Source organism: Electrona antarctica (assembly GCF_951216825.1).
Source record: "Electrona antarctica genome assembly, chromosome: 13".
NCBI lineage: Eukaryota > Metazoa > Chordata > Actinopteri > Myctophiformes > Myctophidae > Electrona > Electrona antarctica.
Window position 1 is genome coordinate 20,943,106 of NC_136794.1, and position 20,225 is coordinate 20,963,330.

At 40.2% G+C, this 20,225-nt stretch overlaps 2 protein-coding genes across 7 annotated transcripts in view; both read right to left on the reverse strand.

The window, feature by feature from the left end:
• igf2bp2a (insulin-like growth factor 2 mRNA binding protein 2a) overlaps window positions 1-9,347 on the reverse strand; it is a 50,312-nt gene extending 40,965 nt beyond the window's left edge. Inside the window, exons 1-2 of the mRNA XM_079519042.1 lie at window positions 8,905-9,347; window positions 7,687-7,747 (exon numbers count right to left, since the gene is read on the reverse strand). Of these exons, the coding sequence (XP_079375168.1) occupies window positions 7,687-7,747; window positions 8,905-9,079 (236 nt within the window). The 5' untranslated portion in view covers window positions 9,080-9,347. The remainder of the gene's footprint in view (window positions 1-7,686; window positions 7,748-8,904) is intronic.
• Window positions 9,348-12,207: 2,860 nt separating this feature from the next.
• On the reverse strand, window positions 12,208-18,260 carry tra2b (transformer 2 beta homolog). 6 transcript variants are annotated; one of them, XM_079517995.1, is made up of 9 exons: window positions 18,062-18,260; window positions 17,208-17,246; window positions 16,448-16,584; window positions 15,769-15,931; window positions 15,203-15,391; window positions 14,975-15,090; window positions 12,842-12,997; window positions 12,632-12,711; window positions 12,208-12,532 (listed from the first exon to the last, which is right to left on the reverse strand). In XM_079517995.1, the coding sequence occupies exons 1-9, from the start codon at window positions 18,089-18,091 to the stop codon at window positions 12,522-12,524; spliced, it is 921 nt and encodes a 306-aa protein (XP_079374121.1). In that variant the 5' UTR covers window positions 18,092-18,260; the 3' UTR covers window positions 12,208-12,521. The 6 variants fall into 6 exon arrangements, with proteins under 6 accessions (XP_079374121.1, XP_079374119.1, XP_079374120.1 ...); XM_079517993.1 differs by having other exon boundaries at window positions 12,632-12,714; window positions 18,062-18,259; XM_079517994.1 differs by having other exon boundaries at window positions 12,632-12,714; window positions 17,110-17,246; window positions 18,062-18,251.
• Window positions 18,261-20,225: the final 1,965 nt, after the last annotated feature.

Consider the following 20,225-nt stretch of genomic DNA (forward strand, 5'->3'; position numbering starts at 1 on the left):
AATCGTATCACACAGGAAATTTAAAAGGAATCACTGCTCCACAAAGAACACTGAGAAGGGGGGGGGGGGGGGGATCACATCATGCCACCAACATCCATAGTTCACATAGCCTGCCAGCCCACATCATGCAGCCTGCCAGCTTGCCTCACTGGTAAAGGGGTAGAAACACTGCCCTCTATCAGCGGTGCTCATTCTTACCCACACCCACCGACACTGACACAGGCACACAGACACAAATAGACAAGGCAGACACAATAATACAGATAGCTAAACACAGATAGATGCAGACACATTTACGCACATGCACACGCACACTTGGCCACCCTGACTCGGAAGTCCTTCCCAGGTCTTCCTCTTCCGTCAGAAGCACAGTGAAACAGAGGAAGCAACAATGATCAGACTGTCCTCCAGCCTGTGTTGGGAGGCTCAGCTGCGGTGTCTCCATACTGTAGAGGATTTGTTCTGTATGGGGAGTTTCCATCTTCCCGTTCCTCTTTCCGTTCCATACATATGGAAGAGGATGGAAATCTTGCCTCAGAGTGGGTTTATGAATACAAAAGGTCACAAATAGGGCTGGGGCTGTGACATAGATAGGCAGACCACTCAGCAATTTTGCCTGATTCATATGCAGAAAAGAAAGCGAGTGGGTGAATGCTTCAGTTCATTCAAAGGATTTTTTTATTGAGTCAGTTTTTGTGTTCACTGTCATATAAAATCAGCACTCTGGCCAAAAGCACCACCCGTATTCACGCCACTCTCCTGGGAATGGATGGAAATTACAGGGTCCCTAAACTCACAGTATAGTTCACAACAACCTTAACCTGTAATCATGGGCTTGTGAAAATACTATCAGAAGATATTATAATGACAACTTGTGTGAAGAAACACAGGGTGGTAAACACAGTAAACTCTGATTCTTTTCCCTGAAGGCAGAATCTGAAGGCCATAACTTTCCATTGTGCAGCTACACTTTCCTGTCCTTTTTTCTAAATGGCTTTGAGTTTATGTCTTGAAATCGTCACACTTTTAGCCCACCTCCTATGAGTGTAGCAAAAACACTTATATCTGGTTCCCATGGCAACACAGAGATTCTCTAACCTGGGAAACAGCTGGAAGAGAATACAGAGCCGCCACCTTAATGTATATACACAGACATAGGCATGCACAATTACAGTCTTTATCTCGCTCGTTCACGCTCACACTAGTATGTACTGATATCTACTGCTACATGGAAAGCCGAGGCCAAAACACATTTGCACTATGACTTCACTGCTGCTTACGCAGTTTGCACAATTACAATTGGTGAAATTGGAGGGAGAACGCGAGCACAGTCGGCACACACATAATACTCCTTTCACCATCGCTGAAATGTCACTGACGCACGGTGCATATGAAATAAGGACCATAGCAAATTGTCTGAAAGAACAGATGAAGATGCGTATTTGATCTGGGGTATACGTTTTGAGCCAATAACACACGCCTCTTTACTAGGCTCTGAGCCAATTTCACCAAGCACAAGGACAACTGACTCCCAATGAACATACTGAGAGGCGCTCGAGTGTCAGGTCAGTGAATGCCATTTCATAAATCTCGTGTCCACACCAACATCCACACTGGTGTTAGACCAGCTGCGAGTAAGGAATACAAGCGCTGCAAAATCCTCAGTGTTACTTTAACTCAAAGTGTAAAAATGGACCCATATAGACCTATGACAAGGCCTGTCGAGGTTTTTTCCACATACTATTCCTTTCACCTGTTCATGACCCATCATCAGCGATACAGATTTAAACAGGGGAAGTGCAACATGGGGCTGTGAGTAAGGAATAGAAGCACTGCAAATCCTCAGTGTTACTTTAACTCAAAGTGTAAAAATGGACCCATATAGACCTATGACAAGGCCTGTCGAGGTTTTTCCCACATACTATTCCTTTCACCTGTTCATGACCCATCATCAGCGATACAGATTTAAACAGGGGAAGTGGGTCAGATGGCGTTGATATAGGATTCTGGGTCCGCTTGCACGAGTGTGGGATGTGAGAGTTGCCACCTGCTGGGTCTCTCAGCTGCCCACCCTCGTATGGAGACACACCCTTGGGCAACACACTGGGAATACCATGACAGCATGGCATGCTGAAGGATCGGCAAACACTAAGCTTCATATCCGGCATGTAGGCAATATATACCTTCATCTGCCACGGCCTCTCCGTCTATCTCTGTCTCTAGACACCTGGAGGGTTAAAAAAAAGCTGTGTGTGAACAAGAGACAGATACGGGGACTTGGAAAGTGATGGAGTGAGATGGCGGACAGAGAAGCAGCTGTTACACTTCAAATTACTTATCCCCCCCCCCCCCCAACAAAACTGCGCTACTCAGAACAATGATTTCATATTCCTTCATAGTGATGCAGCAGAACTGAAATACCAGCTATTCATCAAGCAGCACTAATTACAATGGCAGCATCCTCAAAACATAATTAATAAACCTTACAAATTAGCCAAAATGATTAAATGACAACTGTCCTGTAGATATGAATGGTGGTGAGTTTCAGAGGTGAGAGTGATGACTTCCCTCCCTGTAAACTGTGTAAAGTCTCAGAATGGACAGCTGTCAGACAGACCAACAAGTGAATCTGTCAAATATAACTTCCAACTTCTGCAAGTCAATATCTCAACATGACAGATTAGTTCACTGGCACGTTTTCACTCATTTTTGTGATTATTTATGTCTTTCTCTTATACAGTAGGTACTATTTCCACCACTTTTGTAATAAGAACAGTCAAATACAATAGGTGGGAGTCTCTCTGCTCACATGTCCCTTTGGCTGTACAGTGATCTTCAGCCGAAACTTCTATCTATTTCACTGACCAAGCACATCAGGAACGGCTGCTCCAATTCTGTCATTTCCTCTCAGGTGAAAGCATCTCCAACCAGCCATAAGAACAGAGTTGGTCCTGCCACACTTTTCCCTACTGTTTCAATACTCTAGAACCTCCAGTGAAATAGGACAGTCAAAGGAGGATTCAAGTCTAAGAAATCTCTTTCAACACAGCCACACCTTTCATACCTAGTCATTCCTGTTCTTAAGCCGCCTAGCTGAATGCTTACTTCCTGGATTTAACTAGTTTTGTCATGCGGTAGGACATTAGTCATGCAACAGATTGGTATGGAACGATGCCTTGCCAAGCAGATATTCTATAGCTGCTCAAGCCTTTGAGAGAGGATATTCCAAATCAAAGAGCTTAAACAGCACCCAGGTCTGATAGACACACAATGCACTCTCTGATTCTGTCAGCCTCTAGGGAATCGCCTACAGTCTAGGCGATGTACCCAGTACCTGTTTAACTAAAGCTATCATCATTTAAAGAGCTCACTGCTTTTCTGAGAAAGTATTTTTATATGAATATGGTGTAAAAAGAAAAGGAAAAAGACTTGCTGAAATTAAATCATACTGCAGGTGTGCTAGCTTAAACATTATCCATTAAGATCCTAGATTATAAGCCTATATCTGCTACACAGCAAGCAATGAGCTGCCACCTGCTTAGCCCTCTTATCATGTCATTTACTGACAGTCTTTCTCAACCTAGATGCCTTAATATTGAGATAGGCGCTGAGTCAAAGTAACATGAGTCCAACATGTTGAACGCCTACCTTTCTAGCGCAAGCCCAGAGGCGGACCAAAGGACACGTTTTACAGTGGATCAAATTAACTCTGAGTTAGATCGACACACTGGATTTTACAGTGGCTGGCAACAACAAAGCCCTTTAGGCAGAAAACAACCATTCTTGAAGGACACATTTGGGCCCAGTGCCTCGTCTGTTCCACTCAGTTTACAAACTGTCTCCCTTTTTGTGCTTTCTAAAAATGGCCAAGCTCTCCTCACAAGGCAGGTGAACGGAAGCAGCCGGAGTCAAGAGGAAGGTTACAGGGGGTGGGTGGGGCCAGACGGAGAGGGGAGAAGAGGAGTGCAATACCTACTCCTACTATCACTCCAGAGTCCAGAAAAAAACCAAAGTCTGATTTGGAGAGCTCCCCCACACCAGGATCAACTGGGGAGTATTAATGGATTCGGAGTGGATCAACTGATGGCTATCGTGTTTCGCTGTTATGACTCAGTGTATTCTGACAAACCCAACACACATCTATATGTGCACTGTGGTGCAATGCAGATGTTTACAGCAATGTGTGATTCAAGTTGGTCCAGTAATCAAATTAATACAATCAAAATTAATTTGATTCCATGATACAGTTAGGGACTAGAATGCAGCAAATGCTACTGTATGCTCACTTTGTATGCCATGTAATGGCAAGTTAAGGTATGGAAGGATAATAATTGTATTTGGATAAATAAAATCTAGCACAACAGCAGCAACAGAGCAAGCAATCTCAAAGCCATATATAATAATTAAGTTTATGATTCAGAAATGCTGCATTGTGTGTGTAAACTGACACATCATTGTTTCTGAAGTAACTTTTTGATCAGAGATCATCAGACTCATTTTCTAAACCTTCTCTATCCGGTTTCAACTTAAACTACACAGCATTTAATCTAATTGATAATTACAACTCAAGATGCCTTTTTATAGCACAGACTGCATCGTAATTTCATTTTGTAGCATAAGTAAGAAATTCACCAAATATTAGAATTGTTATCAAAATATGAAAACGTGTGTAATAGGCTAATGTCTGATTTGTTAGAAACATTAATCATCGAATTAATTAAATAAAACAGTAATACCTTTGAAGCAATAATTACCTCTTAGCGGAGAAACTCATTCTATCTAATTGTGTTAGCAATTATACTAAAAATTATACTTTAATGATACTTTAATGAATCATGGCACATTACATACAAAACACATAATCTAGTCACATTTTGCCTACAACAAATTTAAAAACATTTATATTCATTTTACACAGAGCAAAACATTTATTTTCTTTTGCTGAAAGTTTGTTTTATCTGCACATTCCATTATTATTCCATTCCTATATAAAAAATATCTCTTTATCAAGTACATCACAAGATTAATATATTTAACTTTAAATTACGCAAACATCTATGATTATGACAATAAATTGGCAGTAAGCTTACCATTTGACTTTGTTTAAATTAATGTTATCAAATTGTGCAATGAATACTTGACAGTCACAAAGACGTAGATTACATTAAAACGTATCTAGATAGAGGTATAGAGTATAAACACAGTATAAAATGAAGAGTGATCAAATTATAATAATCAATGTCTGATGAATTCAGCACATTACAACAACTACATATACAATTTTCGATTTAATTTGAGAGAGTATACACTTAATTATTGTGCATTTAATACAAACATTTTCAACAGCTTTTACAAACACAAAAACCTATTAATATAATGCAAAACTAACAAGGCATGAACCCCATGATTTAACAATTCTCAGAATGTTTTGATGTCACTGAAATAACATCAAAACTGCACCAACTCCCATCAACTGAGCCTATATGCCCTACATAATTCAGAAATATACGAAAGAGGCAGAGGATATTATCTCATTTGTAAATTATGTTTTTACATGCATAGAATCTTAATCAATCTAAATATTATCTAACTATAACTGTTGTTGACTTGTCTAATTGTTGATTACAGCAGCCTTTGAACACACTACAAGAGACAATAGAGAAAACATAAACACTGGGACCTACACACAAAACACCACTAAAGTCTTCACAAGTCAAAGATCAAGCCAAAGCTGCCAGCAGGACCACATGTGAAAGAAGTTCCTGTTCATTGAGCTTCTTGATAACAAACTATCAAAATATGTAATTTGGTCATTCCCCAAACTTTGTGCAAGTGCAACTGCCACTACCATAGGCCTATATTTTAAATCAAATGGGCCTACACCAAAGAATGCCTATTAGCAGACAGATAAATAATGATCAAATAGTGTATTATGAAACTAATTTAATAAAGAATGCATAAGATGAGAACAGTTGTATGTACATCACAGATTATTGCAATATATTTTCTCATTAAACTCCACTGTCACAAAACACATTCATCAATGTCATATAAATAAATAAATTACATGAATAAAGACAAACATATTCTACAACAAATCAAACTATTTTGCAAAACATCAAGTGGAGAATGAAAGCATGTGTAAAATGGCAAATGGCAAGTGATTGCCATTTGAAGTTCAAATTGATGTGTTGGACATTTACACCAGACAGTAGCCTACACCTCTGGTTAACAGAAAACATTCATATACTGTCTTCTTACTATTCACATTTCACACAAACTTGCTCACCATACATCCACAGACAAACACACACACACACACACACACACACACACACACACACACACACACACACACACTCATTCTGCAGTGTAGCATCTAATAATTAACACCTGTAGCAGATAGTCAACTTACTACCAACACAAATAAGCCAGGGTCAGAAACACTTTATGCACATTTAAATAAGCATGCAAGATGTAGCCTCAGACAGAACAGGGCATAGCCTACATAGCCCTACATGGTTCATTCAGCCATACAGTCAGCCATGCTTTTTGGCCCTGTAGGCTAATCGTTGAGTGCAGCAGGCCGCAAGACTCCATGGGCCATCATGGCAGCCATTATGAGGCTCTCTGAAACATTTCCATGGCCTACGTGCGCATTGCTGTGGGGAGTGGCGCAGTTGTGTAGCATAATTATGCATATCCAACTACGGAATGCCATGCCGAGTCTATCTAATAAACACTTGACCAGGTTTGTCCTATACAGCAAACGACTGCTGTAACAGGCTGTTACAGGAAAGTCCCCCAGTCCCATGTAGGCCTACCAAGGAGAGGGGGGTGGAATCACATAAAGCAGTGGTCACGTGTCCTCCACAAGGGTCTTGAATATTTACCTTTTAGTCACGCAATGTAGGCTACTCTTTCCGAAAGGCTATGAAAATAGTCTATTGTGTAGACTGTAGACTACAACTACAAGATTCAGCTAGAATCATGGATGAATTTTCGCCATTATGTAGCATAATATTCATATGCAAATAATGCAACGTGCCTGCAAATATAGCTACATTTATACACAGAATGACAAATAAAAAGGGCCTAGGCTAATTGGAATTTTTGCGTAACCCACCACGGATAAGAACCCTACCCCTGAACTCTCTCACACACCAGACACACACGCTCGAGCGCGCACGCGCACACACAAACGCGCGCGCGACACACGCCTCATCATTGTGCATCTCAGAATGCACTGATGCAGTGCTGTGTATAGCCAGTAGTCTAGTGATGACAGAAACTTTACGTGTATTGCAGAATGTGCAGCTCATCATGGGAGTTGGCTACTACCAGCAAGCCACATGAATCTCGGACTTTATAATTTGGTGTAGATTCATGCATGCAGCTTGCCCAAAATGGGATTGGCCTAAACACAAATGACAAATCACACATTCTGTAACTTTTTTTTAAATTTTAATTCTTACATCTCCAGTGGCAGTGACAGAGAGCTAAAGCCTCTTGGGCCCCGGCTGATGATGAAATGAAAGGTAGTAAAGGGAAAAAGGTGTGTGTGGGGCTGCTCCTCCCTGCTACATTACATATATAGGCCTAGTTCACAGTAGCAGACACAACCTCTATAGGGAAACAACATAATTGCATGAAAAAAAAGTGTATCAGATGCATTATTAGGCCTACCTTAGTTTTTTGGGAACCGAGTAGTCTACCTCTATCACCTTTCCGTGCAATTCAACTTTACCTGTAGGGACGAAATTGATATCGTAACATTAGCTCCAACATGAGACAACAATGAGCACACACAGCTATAAGCCATTGTCAGTGTATCGTGATGGTGTGCCCATTGACATGATTGGTAGGCCTAGTGGCCTACTGTAACACTTATAATCACTTCACAAGTAGGTGTCTCACATTCAGCATGCAACAGTAGCCCCGAAACAACTTCCAATGGACTGTCACTTATATTGTGGCGTGGTGGGTAAAGCCGTTACGGTTTGATTAAAAAACATTGTGTTAAAATGTGTGAGTCACATTTCAGGAAATCGGCGCCAAAAGCTTGATAAGCTTATAGTATGGGGGAATGGGCAGCCATGCTTTCCACTCCCACAACCCTCTTGCAATGAGGGTATTTTTTTCTCACAGTAAAGAATGCAAGATCAAAGAAGAGAGGCTTTGAAAGAAGATTGACTTGTTCTTCTGTATGACTTATTCTTCGTGTTGACAAAGCTCTGATAATTTGTTGCACAGGGTTGGGCCGACAACATGTTTTCGTTTTTCGTTACTATGATGTGTAAGTGGCCTGGCGTAGCACGGAATGGGTCTCTCACCTCGTCCCCCCAGCTACCTGTTTATTAGCTCTTTCCTCCGGACCCCCATCACCTACCTCCAAGACACCTCGTAAAAACATACCCAGACATCATAGGAACATGGATTTGGCAAGTTTTTTCCGGTTACTTTGGTCTGTTCTTTTCACAAAAATCAAGATAAAAAATAAGTGAAAAATAATTATGCCTACCCGAACATCAGACCATCCCATATATTCCAATGGGTGATTGCAAAGTAGCGCCCCACAGTATCGGAATCTCAAAAATATAGGTATTACAAGTTAATTACACGACGAGTGCTGTTTTCTTTTGGCATACAGGCACTATACCATTGAGTCTATTCTATGGTCCACAATTTACGCAGTTTTGTTTGACTATGATGAGCGTTAATCTAAACTCTGGCAGTAATGTGATCGTAAAACGAACACTGTCCCGAGCGAATGGTAAGGCAATTAAAGCTTATATTATTATATCACATTTATTTATTCTTATCGTTGCTATGGCCTGTCTATTTCTGAGTTGGTGTGCATTTCTGTCACTGCAGCATCATCCTTGTAGTCAAGTCCGCACTTACCAGAAAGAGTCTCAATAGCTTTTATGGCCCAATTCTGGTCGGGGAAGTCCACAAAAGCATAGCCGGATTTCAGTAGGACCTCATCGGCCACTGGAAGCTTCCTCTCACCAAAGAGCTGCTTCAAGTCCTCGACAGTGACCGAAGGACTTAAATTGCCAACATATAGTTTGCTCATGATCTAAAGGAAAAATCTCGATATGGTATCAAATCTAGAGAGGCGAAATTCAGAGAATTATAAAAAATAACAAAAAAATAAAATAAAATAAAAAAATAGAAAAATATAATGCTTGAAAACAGCAATCACCCCCCAGATATTGGCTAGGCGACCCCCAGCACCAACTCTGCCCTGGTCAAACTCTTTTAACTGGGATTGAAAAAAGTGTCGTTACGACGCTACTCTGGAGCCAACAAGCGCCGCCTCTAAATAAAATGTGCCTTAAAATATCAGAAAAATTGTTTGGAGTGAGCATGTGGGCTTGAGCACTCGTGCTTCAGTATAGAAAGTGCATTAGGGTAAAGTGGCATGATGATCATTGGGCAAATTCAGCAAGGGTTGGGCTAAAGGCAGAGGGGTTATTTCATCAAATCATAAGGGCCGTGCCTTGGGTCTCTCTATGCTACGGTATGAAAAGACTACTGTCTGGGGAAAAGTCCCGTGCTGCCGTTGTCACCAATAGCTACTGTAGGACACTTATCAATATAGTTGGCAATTTATGTCCAATATGGAACAGGCCAACGTCTATATAGGCTACTAACCGCTGCTGAGATCATAACTCATAGAGCTATCGCTCTGTCTGATGACAATTTCTCATTGTGTTACTACTAGGCTATTAGCTATCCTAATCCTACATATCATCATGTAGTGAATTTTAAATTAATGATTTTGGAGAAGTGCCTCGTCATCAATCTCAAACGTCATGACTGATCTACAGAGGTAGTGAAACTTGTCCTCTATATAGTCACACTCACCTTAGTTAAGGTTTGTGGCACCATGCCTGCTTGTAATAATAGGCCTACTGTCATGTCAAGTAGGCAGTAGCATTTATTACTTGTTACAGAATATAACTGATTTATGACATAACAATTCCCTTTTGATCCCTTCAAATTATGGTACATAATCAGGTCTATAGGCTTATTTATAGCCTTTTTAAGACAGGACATGTAATGTTTACACAAGACACATTACGGTTTTTAATATATTGTATTGATGAAGATGGGTGTATAGTATACTATATACACTATAGTAGGAGTCTACTGTCTACTCTATGGGAGGAGCCAGTCTCTTAATTTGCCTCTATATGTGACTTGCATTACATGATGTGTCTTGGAACATTACTGCCACCGTCCTGTTGCGGAGAGATTGCCAATGGTAGAGTAAACCCCATAGCCTGGAGGGACGATCGCGCTGTGATTGGATATTTGGTTGTCATGCAACCGCTAACGCGTCTCGCGAAAAACAGGGGTATCAACAACAAATGACGATTGAATGACGGGAGTGGGAGTCACGGGGAAACTTTAATAATAGAGAAGAATAGAGAACTGAGACAAATGTGTGAAATTGTGTAGTAATGTAGACTGTAAAATACATTGTCTGCATGTTCCTGTTTTCCGAAATATCGAAAGAGGTAGGCCTGCTGATAACAGACTTGGGGTAACCTCGCGTCAATAGGCTTTCCACCGCGGTGTGTAAACATACTACTAAAACTAGTTTGTGCAAAGTAATGACTAGTCTACTACAGTCAGGTTACTTACGGTATGTTTACATAAAACGCACAGCGGTTGCCTGACAACCAACTTTCCAATCACAGCGACATTGTCCCGACCCCTTCAGGCTATGGGATATATAGTCTTCTAAATTCTAATGCCATTCATCAAAACGACCAACTTCATTGCTGGACTGCTGCTGGAGGGATGTCCGAACTATGCGATAAACTCATCTTGTTACTTTTCTGCTGGACTGCCAACCGACATTCAGTCAGACCTAGCCCAAACATTTAGACTCTCGTAGAGGTTTTTTTCGATTCTGCAGAATCGAAAAAAACCTCTACGAGAGTCTAAATGTTTGGGCTAAGTCAGACCCTGGCCTCGATAACTAAACATTGCAGTGTAAACTCCCTTGATACAAGTTACACTATAGGAAGTACACAGACACAGCGTGATAGTCAGCTACTTTAAAAGTATATACATCAAAATAAAAACACAAGACAACTGTGGAGCTGTATTGACCTCTAAAGCTAGACAACAAATACATCCATGGCAGGGGTTGGATTTACTTGCATGCTTGTCTGGGAAGCTGTCCATGCTGTGTTGGTTTGATTAGCCTGTGCTGTTTTCACAATATTCATTCCTAGCAGTACTACGGTATTTAAGGTTTGTTTGTTTTTTGTACTTGTGTAGGATAATAATAAATATATAATAAATATAATTATAATAATATAATAATAATTATTATAATATAATATAATATAGGATGAATAAGTATTATTCATTGATTATGCATCAGTGTATGTACCTATACTATAAACTGAAAACGAAAGTCAAATCTCATTGGTGAGCCAAGGAACACATATTACACATCAGCAGTCAGGGAGTCTTTATGTCCATTAGGGGGTGGTGTTGTCCTTCAATCCTTCACCACCAGACCAGAAGGAAGAAGCAGTGCTCACTTCTCATCCATCGCCCAACATGAATGGAAGGGATGCAGATGCTTGTAATCTGTATTCACATTCATCAGTTTCAAATGTTGAGTGAAAACGAATGAAAGTGACTTTAAAAACAACATACATACAGTGAAGCATACAGACAGTGAAGGATACAAAAAATGTGCTAATTACTAGAGGTTGGTGCCTAAATTCACGACACATTTTCCAAGGGGAATAAGCCAACAAAGTTACCTGTAACTATGAACATGCCTTATACCATTACTCATAAATCCCCACAATGATAATCACCATTCTCGATTTCATTTCAACCTTACTTATTACATTTAAGTCAACTGCCATCCGTACAGTGACCACAATCACACTTTTACAGGACTTTACCTGGGATTGAAGTAGGGACAGTATTAATAACTTTACTACTCAACCACAAAACATTCAAAATTGTGACAAACCACTAACCCATGTCAGAACTTCACTTCGTCTTTACTGTAACTTGTAGGCTTAAACTAAGTTTTCTGAAATGTTGCTAACTCAAACTCAAATGCAAACTCCTTGTCTTTGCATCAGAACCGCAGGGATATATTTTGTAGTGAAAAATGACAACAAGGTAACAAGAGTAGAAATAAAGTTAAAGAGCCAAAACTTTAGAAACAGTGACACCTTCCTTTAATCACATACACAATGGAGAACAGCTTACTCAACATATTCTACACAAAATAATCCAAAAGAAATTGGTATGTCAGGTCTGCCACAGAACATAAACAAAAAATAAAACATTTTAAACACAACAGGACAGCTTAACTCCTTTATATAGCTTTACATGTAATCTCAATACAATTACACATATTGCGACACTTGCTAGCTAAATTGCACCCGATATAAATTTAGATTTAATTTTGAAGAAGACAATTTTGCGATGTACACCAGTAGGATGAGTTGATACTTGGACTGTGCTTTTCAATAACGGCCTGTGAAATGAAACACAATTAATGGGGAATACAATTATTTGATTGTTACTATTTGAATGCTCTGATGAACAATGGTAAAGTTTATAAAAAGGTACTTACGAGGAGAGTAGGAACGTGATCGTGATCGGGACCTATAGGCCCCGCCCCCTGATCCTCTGTAGTATGGTGAAGGAGATCGCCTTCTGAAACAAGAAAACATAAAAATTAACATAAAAATAACTGACTCATATGCTTAATTTGTGCACAGCTCAGAATAAAATACTTTGGGAATCCAGAGAACAATCTCAGGAGAATGATGGTGGCAGTCACCTGTAGGATCTGCTGTTGTTGTAGTCCCTGTCATCATAACGATCATAGCCACCTCTGTCACTTCTGTCGTATGATCCACGGTCGTAACCACGTTCACTACCACGGTCGCTATCCCGTGAATTGCGACGTGGGCCACTACTTGGGCCACCTCCGCCACTAGACCAAAGATAGGAGACAAGATTAGTTGTCCTTATTTATTAGGCATTTTACTTTTCTGGGAAATCTGCAAAATGGCCTACACTCGACAACCTCGACTCCATACTACAGATTAATACAATAATTACAAGTATGTGAAAGTAAAATTACTTTCAAGTAATCTTAAATGCACAACTCAACAAAAGGCATGTGTGTGTGTGTTTGTTTGTGCGTGCGTGCGTGCGCAGGCGTCTGTGACTTTGTTCATGCTTGTGTGGCTAGCAGTTAGAATATGGATGTATTAACAATTAGAAAGGGGAAAGTGAAGGTCTCAAACCAAGTGGACTAAATAGATATTTTGATCATTAGTTTATTCATAGAACCTGGCTGGTATACTAAATGAGGGCAAAGATAGCGGATCTTTGAAGCTTATGTAGTGAACTTTAAACATTACTGTCGGACTATGTAGTCTGTACTGTACTGCCTCTCATCATGCACCTGTGCATGTGCTACACCGTAGTCTGTATGCTCTCTGCTGGTGTTACACTAACACAAAAAAACTCAGCTTCTCATGAACCTGTGCACAGTATGAAGCTCAACAGCGCCACTTTGTCACCTGTTGGTACTCTAAACAGACATAGGGACAGAGAGACAGACAGACACTCACACATTGTTGTTCCTTGGAGTGGCTGCACCACTCAACAACTGCTTCACAAAAGCTATGCTGGTTGTAACTAAGACATTATCCGCAACAAATAAGAGTTGTACATGTATGTAAGAGGTTCCACATTCTCTTCAATAAACATATCCTGGTTAATGAGGTGCATTCACAATCAAATTTGACATAACAATATTATTTTGATTGACGGGATGTGATGGGAGGTAAATGATCTTGATACGTCAGGAGTCTAGTCTGTTTCTATTCGCCCGTTTGCCAGACAGCACACAGGGAAGACATCCTCACACATTTGACTATCATGGAGCAGAGCAGAAGTTCCCAATCCCCGGGCCGGACCGGGACTGCGGGACATGTACCACCAGGCCGAGAGAAGGCAACCTGGATTTTCTAGTTATATGCACAGGCGAACAATTATGTCGCATGACAGTGACATCACTGACGAATGCTTCTTATTTTTATAACTAATCTCGAGCATGTGGCGTATAGACATAGACGCCTCTGGGGCGTCTGTATCGCAAGCGCCATCTTACAGGAAAGGTAGCTTCCAAGTGTGCGCCACAGAAGCTTCTGTGTGCGCCACAGAACGGACGTTTGGTAGGCCAATCAGAGGCTGGTGGGTGCGGTCTTTTCATACGCAGCAATAATACATTAAATAGCAGTCAACTTCTGTTTTGGTATGGCTGGTTTTAAGCAGACATGCACCGGTCCGCGAACATTTCATGAACTGTGAGCTGGTCACAGTTCCGGTACCATAAACCGGTAACCATAGAGACAAATGGAAAAACAAAAAAAGCAAAAAAATCCATGGCACTGCCTCTTTAAGAAGCGATAAGCATCCAGGGTTCTCTATGGAAGATAATTAACAGTTTTAATGCCCGGATTAGACGATCGTCTTCCAGGCTAGACTGCCTATGTTTAAAGTTACCTTTGAGTTGCTTGTTGTAGTGTTGAAAAATATTCCAAAGTGCCGACAACAACAACAGGCAGGACGGGGTGGCCGCACGCTGCTATGCAACTTTCCCATTGTAAACAACAGGGACTCAATTTCCCATAACCCTTTGCACGTCGGCGACGGACCTTTTTGCGATGACGTCATCAAAGTGCGTCTCATATCCCTTTCTGTCCGGTGGATTGCCCGTATGACTTAAAACTGATTAAAAACGCGGATTAAACAATGAAAACATAACTCGGGCAACTCGCGAATCGCAGCGAAAGTGTACAATTTATTAACTTAGGCAAATCGTGAATAGTAGTCAAAGTGTTAACCATTAGCTACTGTCAGCCTTGAGCCCAGGCCTAGTATTTCTCAGAGAACTTACTATGTTGGACGGCCCATGTATATTCCAGGGGTTGGTGTGTGAGGTCTTTTCGTGATGGAGAAGTCCACCCTGATTCTACGGCCATCTAGTTCCATGCCATTGGCTCGGTCCTTACACTGATAAGGCACAAAGATGTGTATTACAGCTCTATACATCACAGGTTTCTGGTAAAGAAAACACTTTAGGAAAGAGATTGACAATGTTCTTTGCCGTTCATAATATTCCCACCAGTTTAGCATCTTCTCTTTTCTCGAAGTAGACAAAAGCAAAGCCCCTGGATCGCCTGGACTGCTGGTCATAGACGATGGACACATCTGCCAAGGGGCCATATTTAGAGAAGACTTCCTTCAGATCCCTCTCTGTGGTGTACAAGCTCAGGCCAAAAACTCCCAGGCAACAGTTAGGGTCTGGATTTGCCTGCAATATGAAACATTCATTAAGGAGACTGCTATATTTCAGCTATTCATATTAGTCAGACAATTGCACAATCTCTGGTGATAACCCAAATAAACTGTATTGGCCATTTTGATTCTGTGTAATGGAAATACAACGATTTGCTGGACACTGTGTCCTAGCCTTTCCACTTTTCCTGTACAATACAGAATGTCCGTAGTCATGTCGGTACAGATGTTATTTAATTATTACTGAACAATGGACATAAAACATCCTATATTCTGCAATGGCCTATGCAATATCATGTACATTTTCAGCTAATTTCCATTAACAAAAAAATAACTATGTTCAGGATGAATATTAAGCTACGCTGTTAATGCTATACCAAATTAAACACCAACCCGGTTGCCAATGTGCCTGCGGCGGTTGGACATGGGCGAGCGGCTATGGCTGCGGCCGCGACGTTCTCCGCTGTAGGACCTGCTACGAGAGTGGCGTCGTTTGGACCTTGAGCGGGAGTGAGAGCGGCTGTGGTGTCTGCGTGAGCCGCGGTGGGAGTGAGACCTGTATTGGGGGAATTGTTTTCTTCATTATATTTATGAACCACTACTATATTCATCATTGTCTGATGAATAGCGAAAATCTACAACTACTTGTGTACATTTCTATTTTCGTTTGTGTTGTTTTGAAAATCTTCTCCTATAATGACTGCCCAAAATAGGGATGCCAGGTTGAAATTGGTTAATAAAAGTTGCATAATCACATGCTCCTGTTTTACTGCAGTGTGGTTGTGGCAGCAGCAGTGCTGTTTGGCTAGAGAGCCTTGCATGTCATCTTCAGATGGATTGTTGTCCAGCACTGTCCAACTTTGCTAATAGTGAGGCCTTTGATCCAGCCAGTGAGCATTGGTTTGAGCTGACATCAATAAATCAGAAGTATATGTCCCCGTGAATGTCATCAAGAGTAATTCCAATATATTAGATATATATAAGAGTACATGACAAAGTGATTCTGATGATTATTCCAAATGTAGCATAGAGCTAATCCTGATTGACTTAATTGGCATCAGTTGCGACTCACCCAGACTTGGACCTGGAACGAGAGCGGGATTTGGAGTGGGAGTGTCGTGAGCCCTCTTTGGAGCGGGCAGCCGGAGAGCGGCTGGCAGACTTCCCTGCGCCCCGGGGGCTCAAGCTCCTGGATGCGGAGCGTGACTCCTGAACACACACGCCAACATGCCTCAGTCAGTGAAATGAGATTGGGAGCTCTCAAATGTGTCTCTCTAGGAAATATTTTAGTTGTTCTTTTTCTTTTTTTTTAAAGAAAGGGGACTATGTTGATATATACATCTACTGAAGCCTCTTGGATTATCTTCCGTTTTTGTATGTGTCGTTTTTGATAGTACATCAATAAAATCAATGAATCAATAGATTTGTGTTCTGTAGTACAGATAACCTTTTAGGATTTAGGAGTGCTTATTATTCGTTTTTGGAGTAGACATGAGTAGCATGACAGTAATATCGTAAAAATAGCCTATGCATAGAAATAAATAAATATCTGTCAGTTGAGAATATTAATGATTTTATATTAAATACATTGTAATCTATACAAAAAACATGCAGGCATTTGACAAACATACTAAAAATGAATGACCTTATCCCAGATTACTTCCTTAACTTCATTTCTGTAACTTCATTACTTCATAAATTTCTTCTTTCTTCAAATGCCTTAATTCTTCTTACTTCCCCATACTTCACACACTGCCCACCACTTCTTCCCTCGTCATGTTTTAGCATGCATTCACACATCTGAGCTTCATATTATTGAATTTAAACTTGACATGAGACTTCTTCCGCATTTTTCTTCTTCCAACCATAACCTTTATGAAAAAGAAAGGATGAAGAATATATGACTACAAACATAACTGCAACCCCTTTTCAACTTAAAATGTGTTAATGTGTGATCTTGTTGCATGCATGGGAGCACATATATCTAGAAACTTCAACATTGGTTATGTAATATTTTCCTTTTTTTTTATACAAAATACACAATTCTATCCTAATAAATTGCACTAGGTGCTAATGACATTCAAAGCCTTAGCCAATGGCTCTTCTACACCACCATTATGGCCAGAAAGTGCCGTGCGTAATCAGAGTGCGTAAGCAAAACGGGCACGTCCTCCCACACATTAGGCTATAAATACAATCCTTCATAAATACAAAATACTATAGTTTCCTAGCGTTATACAAGACAATACATTTGTTACCTATATGGCGTGAAAGTTACATTTAGGATTTAGGAGAACTCACCACAGGACACATTAACACTAAATGTGAATACTGTAGGCTAATGTTTGCCATTACAAAACATGGCGACTGACTGAGGCCTAGCGCTAAGCTAGCTCTGGTCCATAGCTCTAACGGCATAGAGCTATGGACCAGAGCTAACGCTAAGCTAAATGTAAAATGTCTTGTGCAAATGTTCAGTGGATTGTCCTATAGTTAACTTCAAATTTAGTTTATAAACAACATTCAATGACGCCCTTTCAATATTTCCTAGGCTCTATCTAACCGAACGTGGATGCGTTTCACAGACTGCATTAACGTAAAAAGAAAACATTGCTTTATTTGTGTTTTTAGCCAATGATGATGACTGACAACAGAATAAACTAGCCTTTAAAGAATTCATACGCACCCGATCGTATCCTTTCTCGTTATCGCTCATGATCTCTTGTAGTGGCTATATATAAATAATACGTGGACTTTTTTTTAATTGTTGCCTAACCAGCTAAACTGTAAGCTGACTGTCTCCGTGTATTACGGCAAAAATGCGCAGCTGCAGCAGCTCACACCCGCGGCCCGCCCCTCCTCCCTACGGGTTTACGTTTCCTCCCCCCAGTCCCCCGGGATCGCTTGTCAAAAACCAAACCGACCTGATGCAACACTCTCAAGACCGATTATTCAACTGCCACAATAACATTTTATTTTGCCGATGGATGGGTTCCCAGTTTGCGATGCGATCGAATGCAACCAATGCGTCCACTCCTCAGAGAGATCGTTGTGCACTGTCCAGGCCGTCACACGACAGTTTTCAAACTTTATTTATTTGCCTACTGTAAAGTGTAAAATAAATATTAATGTGTAGGCCTAGCTGTAAACAGAAACTGTTTAAGACGAGTCTGTCTGTCTGTCTGTCTGTCTGTCTGTCCGTATACACTATTAACCTACACTTATTACACTTAGCCTACACTATTACATGTATTACACTAATTACACTTATTGAACTATAACACTTATTACACTATAACACTATTACACGATAACCCTATTACACAATTACACTTAACCAATGACACTTATTACACTAATCACACACTATCACATAACATTACACTAATTAAACTATTACACTTATTATTACACTAATTACACTACTATATTAGTTTTGGTGTAATTTAAAAGTGTTAATTGAATATTATGTATTTCCATATTTTGTGCACCCTTCATTGCCATGCAAGCTGCAGGCTGCAGCAATACCTGTCTCAAGTAACGTGCCATAATGGTCATAACTCTGGTCCGCTACCACTTCCTGACTTATCTGTCTCTCTAGTTGTAGGCAAGGCATACATTATAATCTTCCTTCACAGTATAGTAGCCAATTAACCAAGCAAATCTGCCAGAGAGAAATAGTTAGTCTGTCATTAGTCTGGCCATATAAGGTTACCGTTACAGCTATATTCACTTGTTTGGACAGTGAAAAGCAGGAGACAAAGACAAGAAAAGAACACGGTTGTGAGTTTGCAGATTACGTTCTAGTGTAAAACCTAATTGTTTGAGAGTGAAAATCACTTTTCCTTTTTCGGCAACACTGGTAAGAACCCATGGCCATGATGGCCTATATATAGGTTTAAGAGTTTAACAGCTGCTGGATATTGTTCACTTTGACAGTAAAATAACGAAGAACACAAATCGTCTGAAAACGGTGGTAGAAAGTAAGGACATTTTGAAAACCTGTAATTGTAATATGTGTGGACAGAGAAAAGCTGTTCACATGGGGCGGTAGCCTATTATTAAGGCCAAATACATGCGTCTTATTTGTTAGATGCAAGTGAACATGCTAAAATGATCTGTCTATTCTGTCTATTATTAGATCAGTCAGACTGAAAAGTATCACAGATTTATCAGAACGACCATGATAACAACTTGAAGTGAATCTCTTCAAGAAACTGCTTAATTCACACAAAAAGATGCAATAGGCAGACCATCCATCTCTTGCATAATGTTTTCTCTTTTTATTTAAAGTGCAAAGCAGCAGAGCGGGGGAGAGAAAAAGATAAAGGGACAATTTGATACAGAAAGTGCAAGGTACAGAATTAGCACCTGTTCTTGCCGCTAATACAGTAGGTAGCTGCAGGCATACTTAGCTTGCCAGTTTTCAGCCTTGTGACATAGACATACGGTACACTACAATACTACTTACTTATTTTATACAACTAATAAATTAGCAAATACACAATTTAAAGTGTCCTTTAATGTGACAACTTTGTGACAACTTTACATAAAAGTGACAGTTATTATAAATTATTTGATTGAACTGTTTTGTGCTTTCTCTTTTAATTGAATTGATCCTTCATTATCTGTCACATGTTTGGACATGGCTAATGTTTGATCATATCAACAATACCAGAAATGATTGCAGAATTCTCAGGTTTAGCAGATGTACATTTTCTAAAATGATGCCTATAGCCAAGTAGAAGTTAATAAAAAATGCTTAAACACACAAGTTGCACTAAGTTACTTTTCACGTATAACAGCATTGCACAAGTTCAAGTCCGTTGTCAGTCTGGTTATGGGCATGT